At 38.2% G+C, this 20022-nt stretch overlaps 1 protein-coding gene across 3 annotated transcripts in view; it reads left to right on the top strand.

Annotated features, from left to right (window-relative positions):
• Nucleotides 1-20022, top strand: part of adamts17 (ADAM metallopeptidase with thrombospondin type 1 motif, 17) — a 216145-nt gene that overhangs the window by 105862 nt on the left and 90261 nt on the right. For all 3 annotated transcript variants that reach the window (XM_073811891.1, XM_065294290.2, XM_065294289.2), the window contains 4 exons: nt 8324-8464; nt 14238-14388; nt 16073-16174; nt 19756-19901. In XM_073811891.1, coding sequence (XP_073667992.1) covers nt 8324-8464; nt 14238-14388; nt 16073-16174; nt 19756-19901 — 540 coding nt within the window. The remainder of the gene's footprint in view (nt 1-8323; nt 8465-14237; nt 14389-16072; nt 16175-19755; nt 19902-20022) is intronic.

The following is a 20022-nucleotide window of genomic DNA, read 5'->3' as shown; positions in this document are numbered from 1 at the left end:
ATCTAGATAACATATTTTAATAAAATGATTGACATGGCTATACATACTTTAATACTTTGTTTCTAGACTTCTTTTAAGTTTTTTCGACGTGTGCACCATTCTTACCTCTCTCTCTCTCTCTATCTCTCATCTCTACAATGTGTAATGTGATAATCCTGCGCGAATGCCCCTTCTTGAGGTTCTGAGTGAGACACGGAGCTGCGTACTGATGTAGATTAACTGAGCTCATAGTGACAAAAAACGGTCGACGCGTTGTTTAAATGAGCGGTAAAAACCCGTTTTTGTCGCGCATGCACGAGTGTCTGAAGCCTATGAATGAAAACACGTTATTATTCGCGTCACTGCACATGCACCAGCACAGCGCGTACACTGGCGCGGAGCAGAGCGAGACCTTCAGTATGTGTGCGGTCCTGGCCCAATTTAAACCCTGCATATGTATCCGAGTCCTGATCGGAAGATAACGTCCGATTCCAATCGAGTCTGAAACCACGTGATCGTGGCCGATTTCCGATCACGTGATTGGATCGGGACATCCCTAATAAAAAGCCAAGCTAATATAAAAATATATAATAAATCAGGGTTCCCACTGGGCGTTAAAATCCTTGAAAGTTTGTGAATCTGGGGGAAAAAAATCAAGGCCCTGGGAAGATTTTTGAAAATATACATACATAGATACAGGTCATTGAAGTGCTTTAATCTATTTTATCTTTAATCTAAGTTTTCTGGAAAAAAAATCATATTATTCCCTGTGTAGTGTAGGATAATACCATAAAAATTCTAGACTTTTAAGCACACATGCTAAACTGTTCTCTTTAAATGCTTATATTTTCTGTATGCGAATGTTGATTCATACCAAAATGCTTTTTTGCATAGTTATGTTTGACACATGAAAACGTCTCGGGTTACGTATGTAACTGAAGGGTTACCGCGGGGTCTTAAAAAGTCTGAAATTTAGAAAGTTATATTTAAGGCCATAAAAATCTTAAAAATGGCCAGATTTTCATCCTAGGTCTTAAATTTAATTAACCCAAGTCTTAAATTTCTTACCTCCATTTATTCCCGAAAAGAATTGTCCGAAAAAATAAAATAGTAAATTAAAATGCTGTAGAACTAATCAGTGACGGAGGAAGAAAGTATTTGATGGGTGGGCCTCTAAAAAGAAAAGTTCTGCACTTCGCGTGTCACTGAATGTCACTTTAATCCAGTTTTTAATCATTAGTTTTTAAAGAGGATACGAATGTAAGCTATTATAATCCACGCAATTCATGCCATAAGCTATATTTCAGGTGTTGTGATCTGACTGTATACTGTAGGTTTGGCAAGAAACAAACCTTAAATGCAGTTTTTTATAAGCAAAAATATTTTCTGTGTTAATTTAACCAACTAGCCCGTGGCTTACCTGCGAAAAAATCAACACTGCTTAATTGAAAATCACCTTAAACAGTCAGCCGTCGAGTCCCGAGCCACCAACAAGAAGTCAACGTTAGTGTTACACAGTTTTCACTTAGGCATATGCAGCCTACAAATGCAACCTCTGGAGCTACAGTCTTCGGATTTAGAAACGGCCTTGTTAGCAACACAAAACGAACCAGGAACAGCCTTTTAATGGTAAATTTCCTTTTCATTTAATTATTGTTTAACTCTTTCACCGCCAGCGTTTTTAAAAAAAGTTGCCAGCCAGCGCCAGCGTTTTTCATGATTTTCACCAAAGTTTAATGCCTTCCAGAAAATGTTCTTCTTTAAATATATAAACATACAATATACCAAATGAAAGAACAGACCCTCTGCTTTCAAACAAAAAAAACCGTTTCATCCTACCTTTAGTGGTTCTTTTGCAATCAGCTTTTGAATATGGGTAGGTTTTTGCAAAAACACCATATTTTGAGCAAAAAGCAGAAATAATTCCATTTTTATGACGGACTTTTCATAGAGATCCGATTCAGAGCGATCTTTAAAACAGACACGGACATGCAGCAGCTTGTCATAGGGCAATACTTCCGGTTTTAAAAAGTTGCGGAAGGGCGCCACCTGGTGGATAATAGCGGTATTGCGGAAAGACGGAATATCTCGTCATTGGCGGGGAAGCGTTTTCTCTTAATTGACGAGAAATCTCGTCAATGGCGGGGAAAGAGTTAATTAGAGAGGCGAATAAATGCGATGGCGGTATAGCGCATATTTATGCATATAACGTATGGGTGGAGAAAGTGTAAAACAGGTTTACAAGGCACATATCAGCAGCTGACCATACTGATCTTCCCATAGTAGTGGATTTTATTTGTAAAAAAAAAGATATAATAAAAATATGTTTTGAGAATTTCTGAGATCATTGTGTCACATTGGTCCTAAATTTCACTCATAATGGTCTTAAAAAGGTCTTAAAAAGTCTTAAATTTGACTTGGTGAAACCTGCAGCAACCCTGAACTGTTGTTCCCTGAGAAGGGAACGAGACACTGCGTCTCCCTTGCCATACTTCCTGCGTCCCTGTAACGGCGTCTTTGGCAATATTTCAGATAGCGATATACTTTTTGACTCCCACGCCACCCTGTCATTGTTGTTAAGCCTTACCATTGGTTTAATTTGATATACACATTCAGACCCACTTACCCCTGGAGGCGTCCCCAAAGAGTCACTGCAGTGACGCAGGGCGAGTTCCCTCGAAAGGGAACTGTAACAATATATCTTAAAATGTTACACGATGTTACCTTGCTCTTACTTGTAATGTGTCCCTACATTTAGTTCTTGAATTTGAGGGTATTGGACCTGGAAAATTCTTGAAATGTCCTTAAATTTGAAGTTAACTAAGGTGTGGGAACCCTGTAAGAATGTGCTTTGGCTGGCAACTCACAGACTCTGTGTAGACAACCTCGTGTCTGCGGGCACAATGTTGGAGACCACTAAGCTAATCTATACACAAGTTTATCTACTGGGGAAAGGGCAATTTGACACCTAAGATTCTCCAGTTTGCATGTTTTTGGCCTGTGAGACCCGGAGGGAACTCGAGTTGCGCCAAGGAAACCCATGCTGACCATAGACTGTAAAAAAGATGGATGACGCCTGTTTGCTCTCTTCCATTGGTGAAAAGTCCTGCAGAAGCGATTTCGGGAGAAGTACTGCCCAGTAGTGAGCAGAAAGTAAAGCCGTGAAATCAAGGCCTCGCTCTCGCAGAATGCGCATATCAAAATAACTAACTAAAAAAAACACTCTGAAATTTTGAGTCGCTCTCGTTAGTCGTTATGTCCATCGGAGTACACGCAGAAGTTTTGTTTATCACCAGCAACCTGAGCAGTGCATTCCTTCAATCTGGATGCCTGTCGCACAACTGATACGTCATCAGAACACTGCCACCCAGAGGCTTTTTCAATGCAAGCAGGACAGAAAACGTGGAGTGGATTACAGCCTACTCTGCTACCACCAACCAAGCACCCCCTGTTAAAATTGAATTTTTAAATACACAATCCCTCAACAATAAGACATCTTTTATTTATGACCATATCATCAATGAGCAGATACACTTCATGTGCCTAGTTGAAACCTGGCAACAACCTGAGGTTTATTCGTGTCTCAATAAAGCATGTCCCCCTGGCTATGGCTACCTTAGCAAAGCCTGCAGTACTGCTTGCCGTTTTTTACTGGGTAGATTTTGAGTTGTCCCTTCTGTCCTAGCCTACCAATTCTTCATGTGAAAGCCTTGCTTTTAAATGCAAACCGCCAATGTCCACCACAATTTTTCTGATTTACCAGCCCCCCAAACCAAATCCAGATTTTATTCCCGAGATACATGATTTTTCTCTACATGTTATACAACCCCAGGAAATATCGTCATACTTGGCGATTTTAATATCCATGTTAACAATCCCCCTTCCTACTTGCAGCTGAATTTATCAATCTTCTTGACAGTCTTAACCTCACCCAACACGTGAATGTTCCAACACACTCCAGAGGCCATACTCTTGATTTGCTGATTACTAATTCCACATCCATCAGCAAGCTCTCTGTGCACGACCTGGGCGTGTCCGACCATAAGGCCATCTCAATGGAGTTACTTATCCAGTCTCCCCTCAGTAAGCCCAGTAGACAAATCAGTTTCAGGAATCTTAAAAACATCAACCCAGTCACCCTGACTACTGACCCCTGTCATCTCTCTGTGGCTACCCCACTCTCCGTCACTGAATCTGTGGATTTGTATAATTCATCACTCTGTACCCTTCTGGATCGCCGTGCTCCAGTCAAACTCAGAACCATCACTTTCACATGCTCAGCCCCCTGGTATACAAAGGAGCTGCGGCAAAAGAAGAGAATGGGACGTGTCCTGGAACTACTGGGAACACCAGAAGGCCTACAGCAAGTCCCTTAGTGAAATAGCCATGGAAACTCCAAGCAACTGTTCTCAACAATAAATCATCTCCTCAAACCTCAGACCTCACTACACTTAGATAACATGCAGGAGCGGTGCAACAGCTTCATCTCTTTCTTTAAAATGAAAGTAGAGAACATCCGCTCCCTTCTCTCCATCCCCCCTGCCTCCCCACCATCCACCCCCCACCTAAATCCTCAATCTAGGACTACTCAACTCCTCTGCTGTTTTACAGACATCACTCAGCAAAAGATCGAAGACCTCTTAAAGAAGATGAAGCCCTCCACTTGTGATCTGGACCCATTTCCCTCAGCCCTGATAAAAAGGCATTCCTCTGCAATATGTCCCTTGATCACTAAAATCATCAATCAGTCCCTCCGGTCCGGACATGTCTCCATGTCTTTGAAAACTGCTGTCATCAAACCACTACTCAAAAAGCCCAGCCTTGACCCTAAAGTACCTGCCAACTACCGTCCCATCTCCAACCTCCCTTTCCTGTCAATGGTGTTGGAAAAGGTAGTTTCTGCCCAACTTCAAAACCATCTCATAACAAACAGTCTTTACGAGAAGTTTAAATCTGGTTTTCGCCCTGGCCACAGTACAGAAACTGCCCTGGTCAGGGTCACAAATGATTTGCTGATGATGGCTGATGCTGGCTTTCCCTTACTTCTTATCCTTCTTGACCTCACCGCAGCATTTGACACCGTGGATCACCACATCCTGTTACACCGCCTTCGCTCCTCCATTGGCCTCTCTGAAACTACTCTTACCTGGTTTACATCATATCTCATGGACAGAACAGAGTATGTATCACTAGGTGGTGCTAAATCGGACACACACTTTGTCACCTGTGGTGTCCCTCAAGGATCAGTCCTTGGCCCCACCCTCTTCACGCTGTACATGCTCCCCCTTGGTCGTGTCATTAGCCGACATGGAATATCTTTCCATTGCTACGCTGATGACACCCAACTTTACATCAAGACAAACCCAACCCACTCTGCAGACCTTTCTACACTTTCCACTTGCCTGGAGGAGATAAAGACATGGATGAAGGCTAACTTTCTGCAACTTAACAGTTCAAAAAAGGAAGCCATTCTTGTTGGCACCCCACATCAGATCCAGTCATCCACTATCTCCAGTATCACCTTCTCCGGTCATGACATCCACCTCTTGTTCTCAGTCACAAACATCGGTGTTATAATGGACCCTCACCTGACTTTTGAGGCCCACATTAAACATCTTTGCAAAACCTTCTTTTTCCACATCAGGAACATTGCAAAACTCCGCCCCATACTTACTCTCACTGATGCTGAAAAACTTGTCCATGCCCTTTGTCTCCTCCAGGATGGATTATTACAACGCACTCCTCATCGGGATCCCTAGCAAGAACATCCAACAGTTGCAGGACATTCAGAACTGTGCTGCCAGGATTCTGATGGGGGTACGGAAGTATCATCATATCACACCCATCCTCAAATCCCTCCACTGGCTTCCTGATCAGTACAGGATTGAATATAAAATTTCCCTTTTGACTTACCAGTGCCTCAATGGCACTGCACCCTTATACCTTAAACAGCTCATCAATCCCCTTTCCTTTTCACGCCAGCTCCGCTCTGGACAGGCCAACCTCCTCCAGCCTCTGAGGACAAGGCTTCGAACAATGGGTGCCGTGCCTTTTGCTCAGCAGCACCCAGTTTGTGGAACACTCTCCCTGTCCATCTAAGGTCCCCACAGACTGTGGACTCTTTTAAAAAAGGCCTCAAAACTCATCTTTTTAGAAAAGCATATGCCTAATATTGCTATTTTTAATGTTTTTGTTGTTTTAGTCTTTTATGATGTTTTGTGTGTTTTGTAGCACTTTGAGGTCATTGAGTTGATGTAAAGTGCGCTATAAATAAAATGTATACCGATACCACTTTTTAGGAATACAAGTACGAGTACGAGTACTTGCATTTCAGTACTTGCCGATACCGAGTACTTAATAAAAAAACATGATTTAAATTTACAGGTAACAGCTTTAGTCATATAATTTAACAAAAAAACAAAGGACTAGTTTTCCAGTTTGTTGTAAACTCTGCCTCTTTGGACAACACAAGAGGCATTAACCCCTTACACGCCGCTCAAACATAGACATTTCTCAGACCGTGGTATCGATTCCAGGTATCGGGGGACTTTTAACGAGTACGAGTACTTAAGAAATGTGGTATCGAGGCCGATACCAGTATCGGTATCGGTGCATCCCTAATTATTAGTATTATAAAAACAAGCTTATTTAAAAAAAACACTTGAGTTTACATCAACGTGATGAAAACTACAGTAAATGATAGAAACCAGCTTCGGAAAAAAGATAATTGTAGTGTAATTAAATTGTTTAGTTGGTCTCAAGTCCCAATGAATAACATGGGGGAGGCAGGGTTTATGACCTTTACTGGGACCAGTCACTGGGGGTCGATCCAGATGTTATGGCTTCACTTTTCAGGGCTTGTGCGGCACGTTTGATGCTGACACTAACCCACAAACTCTACACAGAAAGGCCACCTGACCCAGCCGGGACTATCCTCCTAAGCGTATATGAGTTTTTTCTTTTAGCCGAACACATTTTGAATTATATCACGACTTTTCCCAGCTTGTAATGGTATTAAATAATGCCCGAGTTTTTAATGCTCCAAAAGCACATTCATCCATTATAGTAATCCATAGGACTAAAGCGATTTAATGAACGTCTTCTGAAGTGAAATGATGGGTTTTAATTAGAAAAATATTCACGTTTTAACTAACCTATAAACAACATCTTATGGTAACGCACGCCATAAATATGATTCGCATATGGTTCATTCAATGAAAGAGACTCAAGTTCTGGCATTAATGTGACCAAAGTTTTCTTTTAACTGTAAGGTTGGACTACCATCACCAGATCAGCCATACTGAGCCTTGCATGGTCTGCTATTCATCGTAATAGCAGTGCACAATCTTGTTATTTCCATTATCTTTGACCTTGCGTGACCCATAACGTGGGTGTATTGTAAAGCTTTAACTATAAATGGTACAGTTCATGGATCATTTCTTATAGAGTTTAAACCTACAACCTTTGTTTTTCCTTCCCAGGCTTTTACTGTAGGTTCTGTGAGAATATTTGGCTTGTAAAGGTGTTTAGCTTACAGTGTTATAAGCTTGGCATTGAAACGCCATTTTTCCACTTAAACAACTACATCAAAACAGGCATTTGGCATCTTCTCAGAACCTCCCACTATTGTTTTAGTTTAAAGGGGTGTGAGAGCAAGAAAGATGTCTATTTAGATTGTGATCTCAGTCCAGTTTTGAACTAAATCGCCCAATTGACTCAAAAATCACCCATCCATGTCAAGCTTTAAAGAAATCGTTGTAGCGTTCGCATTTTTCCTCTTGTTAATTTAGCTTGCCGTGGCAACTATCTGATTTCTTTTGTGCTAAATGTGCGTCTTTGGACTTTTATTGCTTCGGTCTTTAGCGGGGCTAAGACAAACCCTAGAAATCTACACCGCTCTCGTTATTAGTTCCTATGTTCACTGCCGCTGCTTAAGTTTTGCTTGTTTTTAATTTGGGAAATGTGGGTCAGAGCTTAACAGAAAGTGTATTGTTACCATCCTTTCTGACTCTAGTGTAGCTTTTGTTCTGTACTGTTTTGTTTAACAAGAATAATAATATTTATTACATGGGAATATACATGTTTAACAACAAAACTCATTTATGTCCCAGTAAGTTACATTTTACAATGCAATTACATTTTCCTAGTAATCCAATAAATAATTATATAAACTAAAATTATAAATGAAAACCCAGCTAAAATGTTTTAGTTGTTTTAACCTTGTTATTTTTAATATTGACTAGTAAGGTCACGTCAGAGATTCTCATTATTTGATTATGAGACTTAAGCCTGAATTTTACAGAAAATATCACATTTGTGGTATGTTACCGTTTTCTCTGTTCAGCATAGGGATAAGCCACGATGATGACCATCCCAGGTGCACAGGCCACTCTCACATCATGTCTGGTGAATGGGTTAAGGGTCGTAACCCCAGCGACCTGTCCTGGTCGACCTGCAGTCGTGATGACCTGGAAAAGTTTCTGAGGTGAGAATCTGGACATTTTGCCCTAAGGAATAAATCTCAAAACCAGCATCTGCTTTAGGTGTTACTAGCAAACGAAATATAGGCTATTTTCATTTTTTAGCTTGTGACTCCAAATGTCCTTGAGAAAGACGAAAAGCAAAATATTTATTTAGGCTTTTAACTAAGAGAGTTCATTCACGAAGTTCAAGCTTAATAATGTCTGCTCCGGCTCTATAAACACAAAATACGTGGAAATACGGCAGCCATTGACATAATAATAATACAATTTTGAGTGGTGCAAATCTCATTTTAAACTATATTCACCCTTTTTCAAAAACCTTTTCAGCTGCCTCTTTAAACAGCATTTTGTTGCATAATATGCACATATTGAACAGCAAGGTCAGGAAGAATATACTTGAACTTTTAAGATACTTCATCTTAAAAATATTTTAAGGAGGCATGCACCGATAAAAATTCTGTGTCATTCTATGCTGGTTTATACTGATTTGGTGCTTTTCCAGCTGGTAGACTAACTAGCAATGTCAAAACTATAGCTAATTAACCAAATAAAAAAGCCTTGTGGAGACACCAGTACTACACACTATCTGAAAAAAGTATATCTTTGCACCTAAAGAGTATATTAGTAACTCAGGCATACATATTGGTACCAAAGAGTGCATATTATAACTTTATAGATATTTATGTGTAGCAAATACAGTACAGTAAAGCCCTGGCAAAAGAGGCTAAATGTCACATGGGATGAACACTAACTGCACATTGTCACTCAAGTACGGACACAAACATTCACATTCAAAACTTTATGAGAGAACTTTACTCTGGTGCCTGTTTAATGCATAGCTTGATGTTGCACGAATGGTAAATCAGAATCACCCCTGCTGTGTGGAAGCTTGCAATTTTTCCAGCATCTGATTGGCTTTGAAACCCAAAGGTAGGTCATCACACTCATAGGTGATAAGAGTTTACAGTTGGTGGTTTCCTTGATGAGGGACTCGTAGCAAAATGTCACACGTTTAAAAACTGCATTTTAATTCACCTCTTTTGTTGTTTTTGAGTCTTTAAAGTAGATTTTTTACACACTGTGCGAAACATGATGTAAAGCAAGTGGCATGTTTATAGTTGGTCATAAAAAACAGATGTTGTCTGTTTAGTCATAATTTTTATTATTATTATTTTTTAAGTCAACTCACAGTTTACACTCTAAAAAGTAAAAGTTGGATTAACAAAAAAAATGGTAACGCCTAAAAATGTGAAGTTTTTCAACTTAAATTTTCTCACTATAAGTGAAAATGTTTAAATATTTTAGGTGTTACCAATTATTGTAATTTTAGTGAGAAAATTTTAAGTGAGAAGATGTAAGTTTATAAGGTTGTTTAAGTAGAGCAGCTTTCACTTTTTACATTGTATTTATAAATAATTTATACCTTTATGTATTGAATACTCCACATAAAGTTTTATTTATTAATTAATCTGATACATTCTAAAATTCAGGCCATGCCATCCTGGTTTTGGTTAATTTATTAGTGTAAAAATTGTGTTGGTTCAACTTAAAAGAGTAAGCTACTTGGTTGCCTTACATTTTTTTAGTTGACTTGACTCAAAAATGTTAGTTAATTCTAAAAATAACATACATAATTGCATTTTTGTAAAGGACTTTTGTTAGAGATCAGGGCCTGTATTTTTAAAGCTACTTACACTGTAAAATCCTCTCAGAGAGCTCCTAATTTAGCTTAAAAACGTATAAGATTCTTAGCTTAGGATCGATTCAGAACCAATCTGACAAAATAAAAAAAACTTCATCTTAGTAAGGAGGCCGGGCTGACCTTGTTCCTATGAACAACACAGTCTTTTGAAGACTGTAATTTGTTGGGTTTCCAAGAAGGAATAAAAGAGGGCTTTTGAGAATAGGGTCTATTATAAGCAATCAGTTTGAAATTACAGGTATACTTTTTCCTGATTTGCCAAACTGTGTGTATATATATATATATATATATATATATATATATATATATATATATATATATATATATATATATATATATATATATATATATATATATATATATATATATATTTATACAACAGTTCTTTCTGGTTCTCGAATCTGATTGGCTAAGAGCCATGCGATATTGTGCTGATAACGGCACTATAACCGCATCACCTTCACTGTATCATTCCGCCACCTAGTGAATGGAGGTCCTAAGCAGGCTCATCTCTGAATGGAAAAACACAGACGCGCTGTTTTGAATCACTCTCCGTGTGTCTCATTAGTTTACTAGCTCATAAATCAGTCTGTGAATCCCCAATCGGAAGTAATTATTCTGTCAAAGATCAGCGCTCTTGGATGTTACGTTAAAGTTAATGGGAGAAATGTCTTGTCACATCGTGTGGACGATTAACACTTGGAAAGAGGAATATAAACACTCGTTTTTTTCTGGAGCTATATCTTTTATCAGAACGCGAAAACACTGTGGAAATGCAGGTAAGCACCGCAGCTTTTAAATGTGGACATTGATCATTTACTTTATCGTGATGTGACTATTAAAACATGTTATGAGATATCGCCACTGGTATATTTATAAGCAGCATGCAAAAACATTTCTCTGACACTTATAAAAAACCATTTTGTATAGTACTGACAAGAACAAAGTTTAATAATAATAATCGATTGCTCGTATCGCGTTAAGAATATATGAGAAAGCAATAGTAACGTTAAACAAGTATAGTTTTATTAACTTTTACCTCGCGCCAAAACAATAACAACACAAAAGACACTAAATATGAATAAAAAAACAAGTAATCGTTTGATCATGACACCACATACTGCTGATTTGATCTCATTTTGACGATCATAAACAAACAAGGCCAACATGAGAGCCAGGGTATCTCTGTCAGAGATGTAGCCCAGAGAGGGCGGTGGTCAGCGGGGCGAGTGAACACTCACGTCCGCTCATGCTTTGGTTCTCATTCGTACCGAATCTCAGTAAGCACTCGTTCAAACAGGCGCTATCTTTACTAATCGACTGCAGATTTAAATATAATACATATACATTCTCGACTAAACTAATCTTAAAACTACACTTTGTGACCAAGAAACGGTAATATAAAGAAACGGCTTTTCCGTCCATTGAGTTGTTATGAGCTTCAAAGCAGCCGAAAGTTTTACCTGTCATTCTGGCCGCCCTCAAATCCGTGGCGGAAGAAGTAGTTCTCAAACAAAGAGGCTTTTAAAATAACTCCGTTGTTGTTTTTTAGTTTTCGTTTTTCAAACGTGTGCCGTCGAACTGTTGTATAAAAGCAATATCGCTCTCGGAGTCGTGTGATATAGCTCTATATCATCACGGCTGTGATTGCCTCCGGCACTCGGCCTACGGCCTCGTGCCTCTGGCCTAATCACAGCCGTGATGATATAGAGCTATATCACACTCCTACTCGAGCGATATTGCTTAAATATATATATATATATATATATATATGAAGAGTTTTGTTGAAAAATGAGATAACTCAGTTTTTAACATTTTTGTCAAAACATGTTTATCATTATGTTATCATGTTATTATTTTGTTTTATGGTGCTTCTTAGCTGTATTTTTTAAGTTATAAAGGTTTAAATCAAAACAAACCAACTGCAGTTGAATTTATATTAATTGGAATGCACAACCAAAAAACGAGATTTCTGAAAAATTAAAATAACTGAGTTATCTCGTTTTGCAACGAAACTCTTCATATGTATTTAATAGGAAATAAACTGCCAGCGACACAAGGTTCTGTAAGTTTGTGTGATCAGTTTGCTTATACAAATAGTAGTAGAAGTAGTGGTAGTTTAGTTCTAAAGCACTATTTCAACAACCAAAGTGCTGTACAACCATACATAATACATTAATAAATAATAAAAATTACAAAACGCATCATAAAAGAACACAATAATACAAGTCTGTAAGGTCTCGTACACAATGCAAACTTTCGGGAGTGACAACCGCATTTAAATACGGGAGTGAATCCCCTAAATGTTAATTTCATGTCTGTACGGAACATGTCTGGACTCACTCCCGAAAATGTGATGATTGACACCGAAATAACCATAGCAACGTTCTGCCGTCTCACGTGCTTATCACTCACAGCTTTGACCAAAACAATTAAACAGCATTGTGTTTTGCAATAATCCTCCATCTTGGCGTTGTTTATTGTACGCTTTTGTGAGGCTGCTTCACAGCGCGCGGTCTTGCAGTGTTGCCAGGTCCTCGTCTTTTTTGTACGTAAATCCCATTTTTGGCGCTTAACCGTTTATGGCTTTTGGCTCATGAGGCGATCTTGTTTTTGGTGTTAATAAAGTGTGAAGGTTCCAGTCCCAATATTTTGATCTTTGAGGTAAAGCATTTAGATTTATTTTGGTTTATTATTGGATTTTTCTTGTTGGCTGTTTTTTTTAGTGCAAGATCCGGCAACACTAGTCAGCAAACGCTTGTGCCATTTTCTGAACCGCACATACAGAGAAGACTTTTTCCCCTTCTAGGAATTTATTTTTTCAGAAGAGAGATCTGTCATGTTTATGATGCACATTTAAACTTGATTAACTACTAGTTGTTCAGTTCGGTTATGTACACACTGTGCAGAGTTTCTGTAAATGCGGTTGTCACTACGTGCATTTTGCGGGAGTTAATTCAGTTGTAGAATGCGGTTGTCAGTCCCGTAAATTACTGAACTGTGTGTGTACAGAACAGGATTAAGCAGTAAAAGGTGAAGTGACAACCAAATTAAAATACAGTGTGTACGGGATCTAACAAACCCAAATCATCTCTGCTGCATAGTTGCTTTTTTTCTAGTTTGTTGAATCTGTTACTGTACTTAATGTAGTGATTACTTCTGTTTCTGCCATTATGGCATTTCTGCATTGTGTCTGAGATGTTAGCATGTCTCTAATAAGATCGGTCACAAACATAATCCCTGCACAATCTAATGTGTTGTGTTTTATTAACCCACTGTCATGCATTATGTTCTCTTCTCTTTTTGTCCACTTTCCCTGCTGCTAAAGAAACTCTTAAGCCTCTTAAAAGTCCTCGTCGATCCTCCTAACAATTTTGGACGTTCTTTTATGGGTTAAAATGCTTTCTGAATTACTTAAGATTTTTTTCTTCAATTTTAAAGGGAAACACCCACGTTTGTAAGAACTTTCTAAGAATTTTGTTACTAGGAGCAACTCTTTGCGTTAAGATTTTTCATAAATACGGGTCCAGATTCAGAACGAAGATCAAAACATAGACACAGTATTTACTGATTTTGGATCCGTAGATGATTTAGTGTTTTATAAGTTGGGTAAGTGCACCACCTGGTGGATAATAGTGGAAATATGGATTGCCGTAAAAACGCATCATTGGCTGGGAAGCATTTCTCTTAATTGAAGAAATAACTCAATGGTGGGGAAAGAGTTAAGTTAAATCTAATTTTTTTATAGTGAACTTTTGTGTTAGAATATTAACAGCAAGCAGACGTATTTAAGAATGAATAAGAGCTTGGAAATGGCAGTGCTGTTCAGTAAACTGTGGCCTAACAAGCTGTCTACTTTCACAAGACATACAAAATGAAGAATGTGAAAGAAGTGGGCTTTCAGACAGTGGGATTTTACCTGTAGAGAAATGGGACGTACCCGTAACCCCTCAAGGAATTAGGCGGTATTTCTCCTGACAGTTTTATTGAGTAAAATTTGAAGTACCACTTCCTAAACTCACATTTATGGTAATATCAGCGAACCTCTACCCTGACATCTAATTTCCTTTCAGATCCAAGTCGAGTTCCTGTCTGCTGCACACAGACCCCCGTAACCGCTACCTTGTTCGCCTGCCAGCCAAACTACCCGGGATGCACTACAGCGCTGACGAACAGTGCCAGATTCTGTTCGGCACCAACGCAACCTTCTGCACTGATATGGAGGTTTGTGTCTTTCAGCTGATACCAATACTGATATGCAGTGTACATAAACATCATTTTTTGCATTAACGTTTTACTGTGTATGAAGAGCTCAGATTCAAAATCGCTAAGTGCATCTGACATGTTTTCTTGTAAATGAGCATTTTTCATCATTCTCCCAAAAATCTGTATTTCTGAATAGCATGAGGCAAGGATTAAGCAAATTTGAAGCAAACATTTTTGATGAATGTATAATAAATCTCGGTTAATATCATTAATTCATTTTTTGACAAAGGTGACGTTTGGCAGCTTTTGCATCTGAGCAATTCATATTCCATGTGTGAAAATCTACTTTTGTTATGTTAGAGCATTGTGGTAGCAATTCCAATGTTGGATTTTTAATCTATTATTAATAAAATGTCAAACTTGAATGCAATATAAGAAGTGGTAAAGCATAAATGTAAGCGTTAAAAAGTGTTGTTTTTCTCTTACCAATGGCACAAGTAAGCAAGGACAGTCACCAGTGCCCCCTTAAAAATAAAAATAGGTGCATGACGCCCCTGCATGCAGCCCCTACAGGCTGTCAAGCTGTTGTTCCAGCTTTCAAATAATTTCCCCACGTACCTAGTAAAGATATAAAACTGTCAAAGTTACAGTTGTAGCAGTTGGGGAACATAAAAGAAATGCCAGTTTCAATCATAAATCACATTTTCCACGCAATCCCACCTCCCACACAATCCCTTGTAGATCACCGGAGGTCTAAAGTTGCAACTGCAATGGGAACATCAGGTGCTGCCATATCAGGCTCGATTTGATCAGCTCACCGAGTAAGTTCATGCTTTTCTGAGCATGTAATCATTGACTGTAAATGTTCAAATCATCACTTGCTCCCCATTCATCAGAACATTTAAATGCCTGTAAACCATCCTGTCACGTTCTAGACCAGATGCTTAGATGTGGGGTGCTACATACATGTAAGACAGGAATTTGAAAGATGAGTGGTCCATCTTCAAACATTAGAGATGTCTACAATAAGGTATAAAAAAGCTGTGTAATATCCGTCTTGCAACCTTTGACATGTTTCTCTCTTTAAGATTGGAAAAAGTGATTGAGTGGTTATGCTGGGGGAAAACAAATGGACACCTTGTCACACTGACATGGAAAATTCTGTCCATCTTAAGGGCTGTAGGGTAAAGGAGTCTCTTTGTTTGAGATGGAGACGTTTATGTAAATACATCAAATGTTTGCAGGATTACAAACATCATGGTTATGTGACAATAACTGTAATGTAATATTTTGCACTGAACATGCACGTTTACATGTTACATACGTTGTATGCAAAGATCTGTATGTGAAATGTATAGTAGTATTTGAGTATTTAAGTATTTGACACATGGTTCATATAGGCAGTAAAAAAATAATAAAAATACTTTTTGCTGCTAAAAATGAACCTTTATTGAAGAAAAGCATTTGTATATAAATTGGAAAGTGCAATGCATAATTCATGAATCAGACTTATTCATAATGCAATTCCTACCACGATTTTCCATGCATCATTTTTTAATCATTTCCTTGTATATGGGCACAGACCAAGTCCATCACATCTAGTATCTCACAGGAGATGGACTCAATGTCTTTACTCTATCGTTTCTCATTTGCATAAAGTTAATTTTCTCGCCTGTACTGCAAACTGTGATTGTTGTTTCAGCACCTGATGTGTGCGGGTCTTTGGTGTTTGGTTGAAGGAGACGCATCATGTAAGACTAAACTGGATCCACCTCTCGATGGCACTGAATGTGGTGCTGACAAGGTAGATATTAAAATAACACAGCTCTTTTGATGTTGTGTATCAATTTTAAAGAAACATCCATTTAAAGGGTACATATGAAGGAAAAGTTTGACTGTAAATGTGTGTTGGCAGTGTGTGAACACACCAAAATTTACCCTCTCATTCTTTTTTAATCCATTTATTAAACCAAAGCAGTCTCATTAGACATTCTGTTTTGATTCTCTTGTTAATGTGACATCACTCTGATAAAGCCCCGTGCACAGCCACTGACTGACTGATTCATTTTACCCATACGTTTTTTTAAATTGAAAATGTGTTTGTTGGCATGTTGTAGAGCTAATGAGGCTAAAGATACTATTGAATGTACAGGAAGTATATCTATTTTTAACTGAAAGCGCTCACTGTCTGTTGGTAAAGACATTTTATACTGAATGATGCATTTTAAAGATATTTGTAATGCCTTATATGTGTTATATTGCCATGGTGTATATATTTATTTATATAGGACATTATATAGTACTATGTTCACCTTAAAGTCAACCTTGGAATAGTAAATAGTGTTTTTCCCCCTATACTAGTTAAAAGTGCAGAAATGCTATAGCTATAAAAAAGCCTTTAGTAGTGAAGAGTAGTGACTTCATGAAGAGTATAAACAGTATCCAGCGAAACATTGCACTTGGTCTTTAAGAGCTGTACGTCTTAATTACGTTTTATTTGAGTATCAATTTCTTATCATGTTCCTCCTAAAAGTCTTAAAAAGAAATAAATGAGACAGCTGTTGACATATAGTAAGATTATAGGCAGTAAGAAAGCTTTTGTAGACACAGTTTAGATAAATTGGTCTTGGAAGAATTGGAAATGAAATTTGAGACTTAAAATAAAAGAGAAGCTGGAGACAGCATTAGTCGAAAATTTGATCTTCAATGTGCAGTGTGAAGACAGCAATAATGTTTAAATATATGCAGAGACCAAGAACAAAGCCTACGGTAAAGTTTGAGGAACATCATACAGGGGTGCTTTATTAAGTTTGGTTATTAAGTTTAGTGACGGAGGAACGGCTATTTATAGGCACCTCTTCGTGCTGATTGGTTGTGAACTTAGTTAAATAAACTTAATTTATAAACAATTAGGGCTGCAAAAAAGCGACTATTTTCATAATTAATTAATTGGGCGATAATTTTTTCGTTTAATCGACTAATCGGATAAAAACATGAAAATTACTCAATTAAATTTTTCAACTTAATATAGCTAAATAAGGCACTAAAATAGGGTATTCACTAGGGCTGTCAAAATAACGCGTTAACGTAAATTAATTTTAACGCCACTAATTTTATTAACGCAACACCCTTGGTCCAGCCCAGGGCTCCAGACTGCCACCAAATGGTGGCATTTTGCCACCAAAATTTGAGAGTGTGCCACTGAATTTTACATCCAGTCGCACATGTGCGACCAGTAAATTTGACCTTTTTTTGTGATGTGACACTAAATTTAAAACAGCACATTGTAATTTCTGCATCTATCATCAAAGTACTTATTAGTAATACAGTGTATTACTTAGTAGAAATTTGAATATTTGGTTAGCATGTTGATTTACGGTATGTGCCCCTAAATTTTCTGGTTGCGCCCCTAAAATGTTCAGTTGGGGGCCATGTGTGCTCCTAGTGAAAAAAATTAGTCTGGAGCCCTGCAGCCTATAGGCTAGTTGGATATATTAGGACGCAGCCTTACTGTGACCCGTGTTGTCTATATGAGTCAAAGGTTTTCATAAAATAAGAACATTAACTCTTTCACCGCCAGCGTTTTTTAAAAAAAGTTGCCAGCCAGTGCCAGCGTTTTTCATGATTTTTACCAAAGTTTAATGCCTTCCAGAAAATGTTCTTCTTTAAATTTATAAACATACAATATACCAAATGAAAGAACAGACCCTCTGCTTTCAAACAAAAAAACCGTTTCATCCTACCTTTAGTGGTTCTTTTGCAATCAGCTTTTGAATATGGGTAGGTTTCTGCAAAAACACCACATTTTGAGCAAAAAGCAGAGATAATTCCATTTTTGTGACAGAGTTTTCATAGAGATCCCATTCAGAGCGATCTTTAAAACAGACACGGACATGCAGCCGCTTGCCATAGGGCAATACTTCCGGGTTTAAAAAGTTGCGGAAATAATAGCGGTATTGCGGAAAGACGGAAAATCTCGTCATTGGCGGGGAAGCGTTTTCTCTTAATTGATCAGATATCTCGTCAATGGTGGTGAAAGAGTTAAGCTCTCGTCTAGCAAATCCAATGCTCTAAATAGTCATTAAACATCTAAAATGATTTATTTGTACGTTTTCTGAGAGGTGAACCATCATAAATGATCTAATGCAAAGATGGGTCTCCATCCATGTATTTTCGTTTCGCTTTTAAAGCATGCAGAAATGTAAAAAGACTTGCTTGATGTTAAAAGGGCTATTAAGAAAGATAAAGTTTGGGACCTGATTAATGTTTAAAGAGTTATTAAAAATGACAATACTCAAAAACTATCTTCCCTGTGTGCACACTGAGGCACAAGTGTGCAACCCCGATATGTAGACATCTACACAAAATTACAGTTTTTAAAATATCTGTTTTGACAAGAATTCACGCAGGTAGAACCTATAATCTGTTATATCTGAAGTGAATGTTTGGTTAACTGTGGAAAAATATCTGATGTGTTAACATTAAGATCCTTGCATTATAGTAGATCTTAAAGTTGTCTGTCTCAAGGTCAATCAAACAAAAGAAAAAAAAGTTTAACATATCGTCGTCGCTGCCCAATGAAACTCACGTATGTCCAAAACGGTTACTTTTAAGCAAGTGAAAAAAAAACACCGCAAAAAAAGCAGTTGAATGTAGCATTGTCATACTTGATACGGCATCTTAACATGTAATCATATTCTTGCCAATGTAATGATATAATCCACATTTGACCAAAATTGAGTTTAAATGGACATACGTGCATATTTTACAGTAACGGTGGTCGATACGCGTTCTTTCGATTATTAATTAGAATGGCCAATTCGCGTTTCATATTGACAGATAAAAACGCTCAGTTATGAAATAGCCTACGTCTTAGTTTATTAAATACACTTAGTTTATTTAATATTAATTATACATTTATTAAATGTCTCTTGCAAACTATGAAGGGACAATGAATCAATACACTGACATGGTAATGCTAGACAGAAAAACATCAACCTGCAAAAACACTTTAACAGTAGCCCAATTTACAACTCCGCCAAAAGGCTCTGAACCTGGCAACTTTAAAACAAGCTGGTTGTGCGGTGAGAAGAAGAAACGCCTGATAAACGTGCAGCTTGTGTTGTATGAAATAAAACATGGCTGACTCTGAGCATGCCGCTGACCCTGTATGAAGAAACAGCGTCTGACTTTAATTCTAAGTGCACAGTTCACGCTGTATAAAGCACACGCGTGTCTGCGCTGTCCGACAACAAATTTCATTATCGATTTTTATTGATTTTATCGTTTAGTTGTTGTAGCCCTAAAAACAACAGAAGTCTATGTTTTGTCCTTATACACATAGCTAGATTAACAAGCAGGTGTGTGTGCATGTGTGTGTTTCAGTGGTGCAGGGCCGGTGAGTGTGTCAGCAAAACTCCAATCCCTCAACATGTGGATGGAGACTGGAGTCCATGGGGCGCGTGGAGCATGTGCAGTCGATCGTGTGGCACCGGAGCACGTTTCAGGCAGAGGAAATGCGACAATCCCCCGTAAGCCTTTCCATATTTCTCCCTATTTTCATGAACACACACACACCGTAACCTCACTGCACTCCCTATCCAGAGATGATGAGGCTTAGTCACTATCCAAACCCCCTGCACCGCAATAATC

Source organism: Paramisgurnus dabryanus, chromosome 2 (assembly GCF_030506205.2).
Source record: "Paramisgurnus dabryanus chromosome 2, PD_genome_1.1, whole genome shotgun sequence".
Lineage (NCBI taxonomy): Eukaryota > Metazoa > Chordata > Actinopteri > Cypriniformes > Cobitidae > Paramisgurnus > Paramisgurnus dabryanus.
The sequence above is the reverse complement of the archived record's forward strand: the minus strand, read 5'-3'. Positions and strand labels throughout refer to the sequence as shown.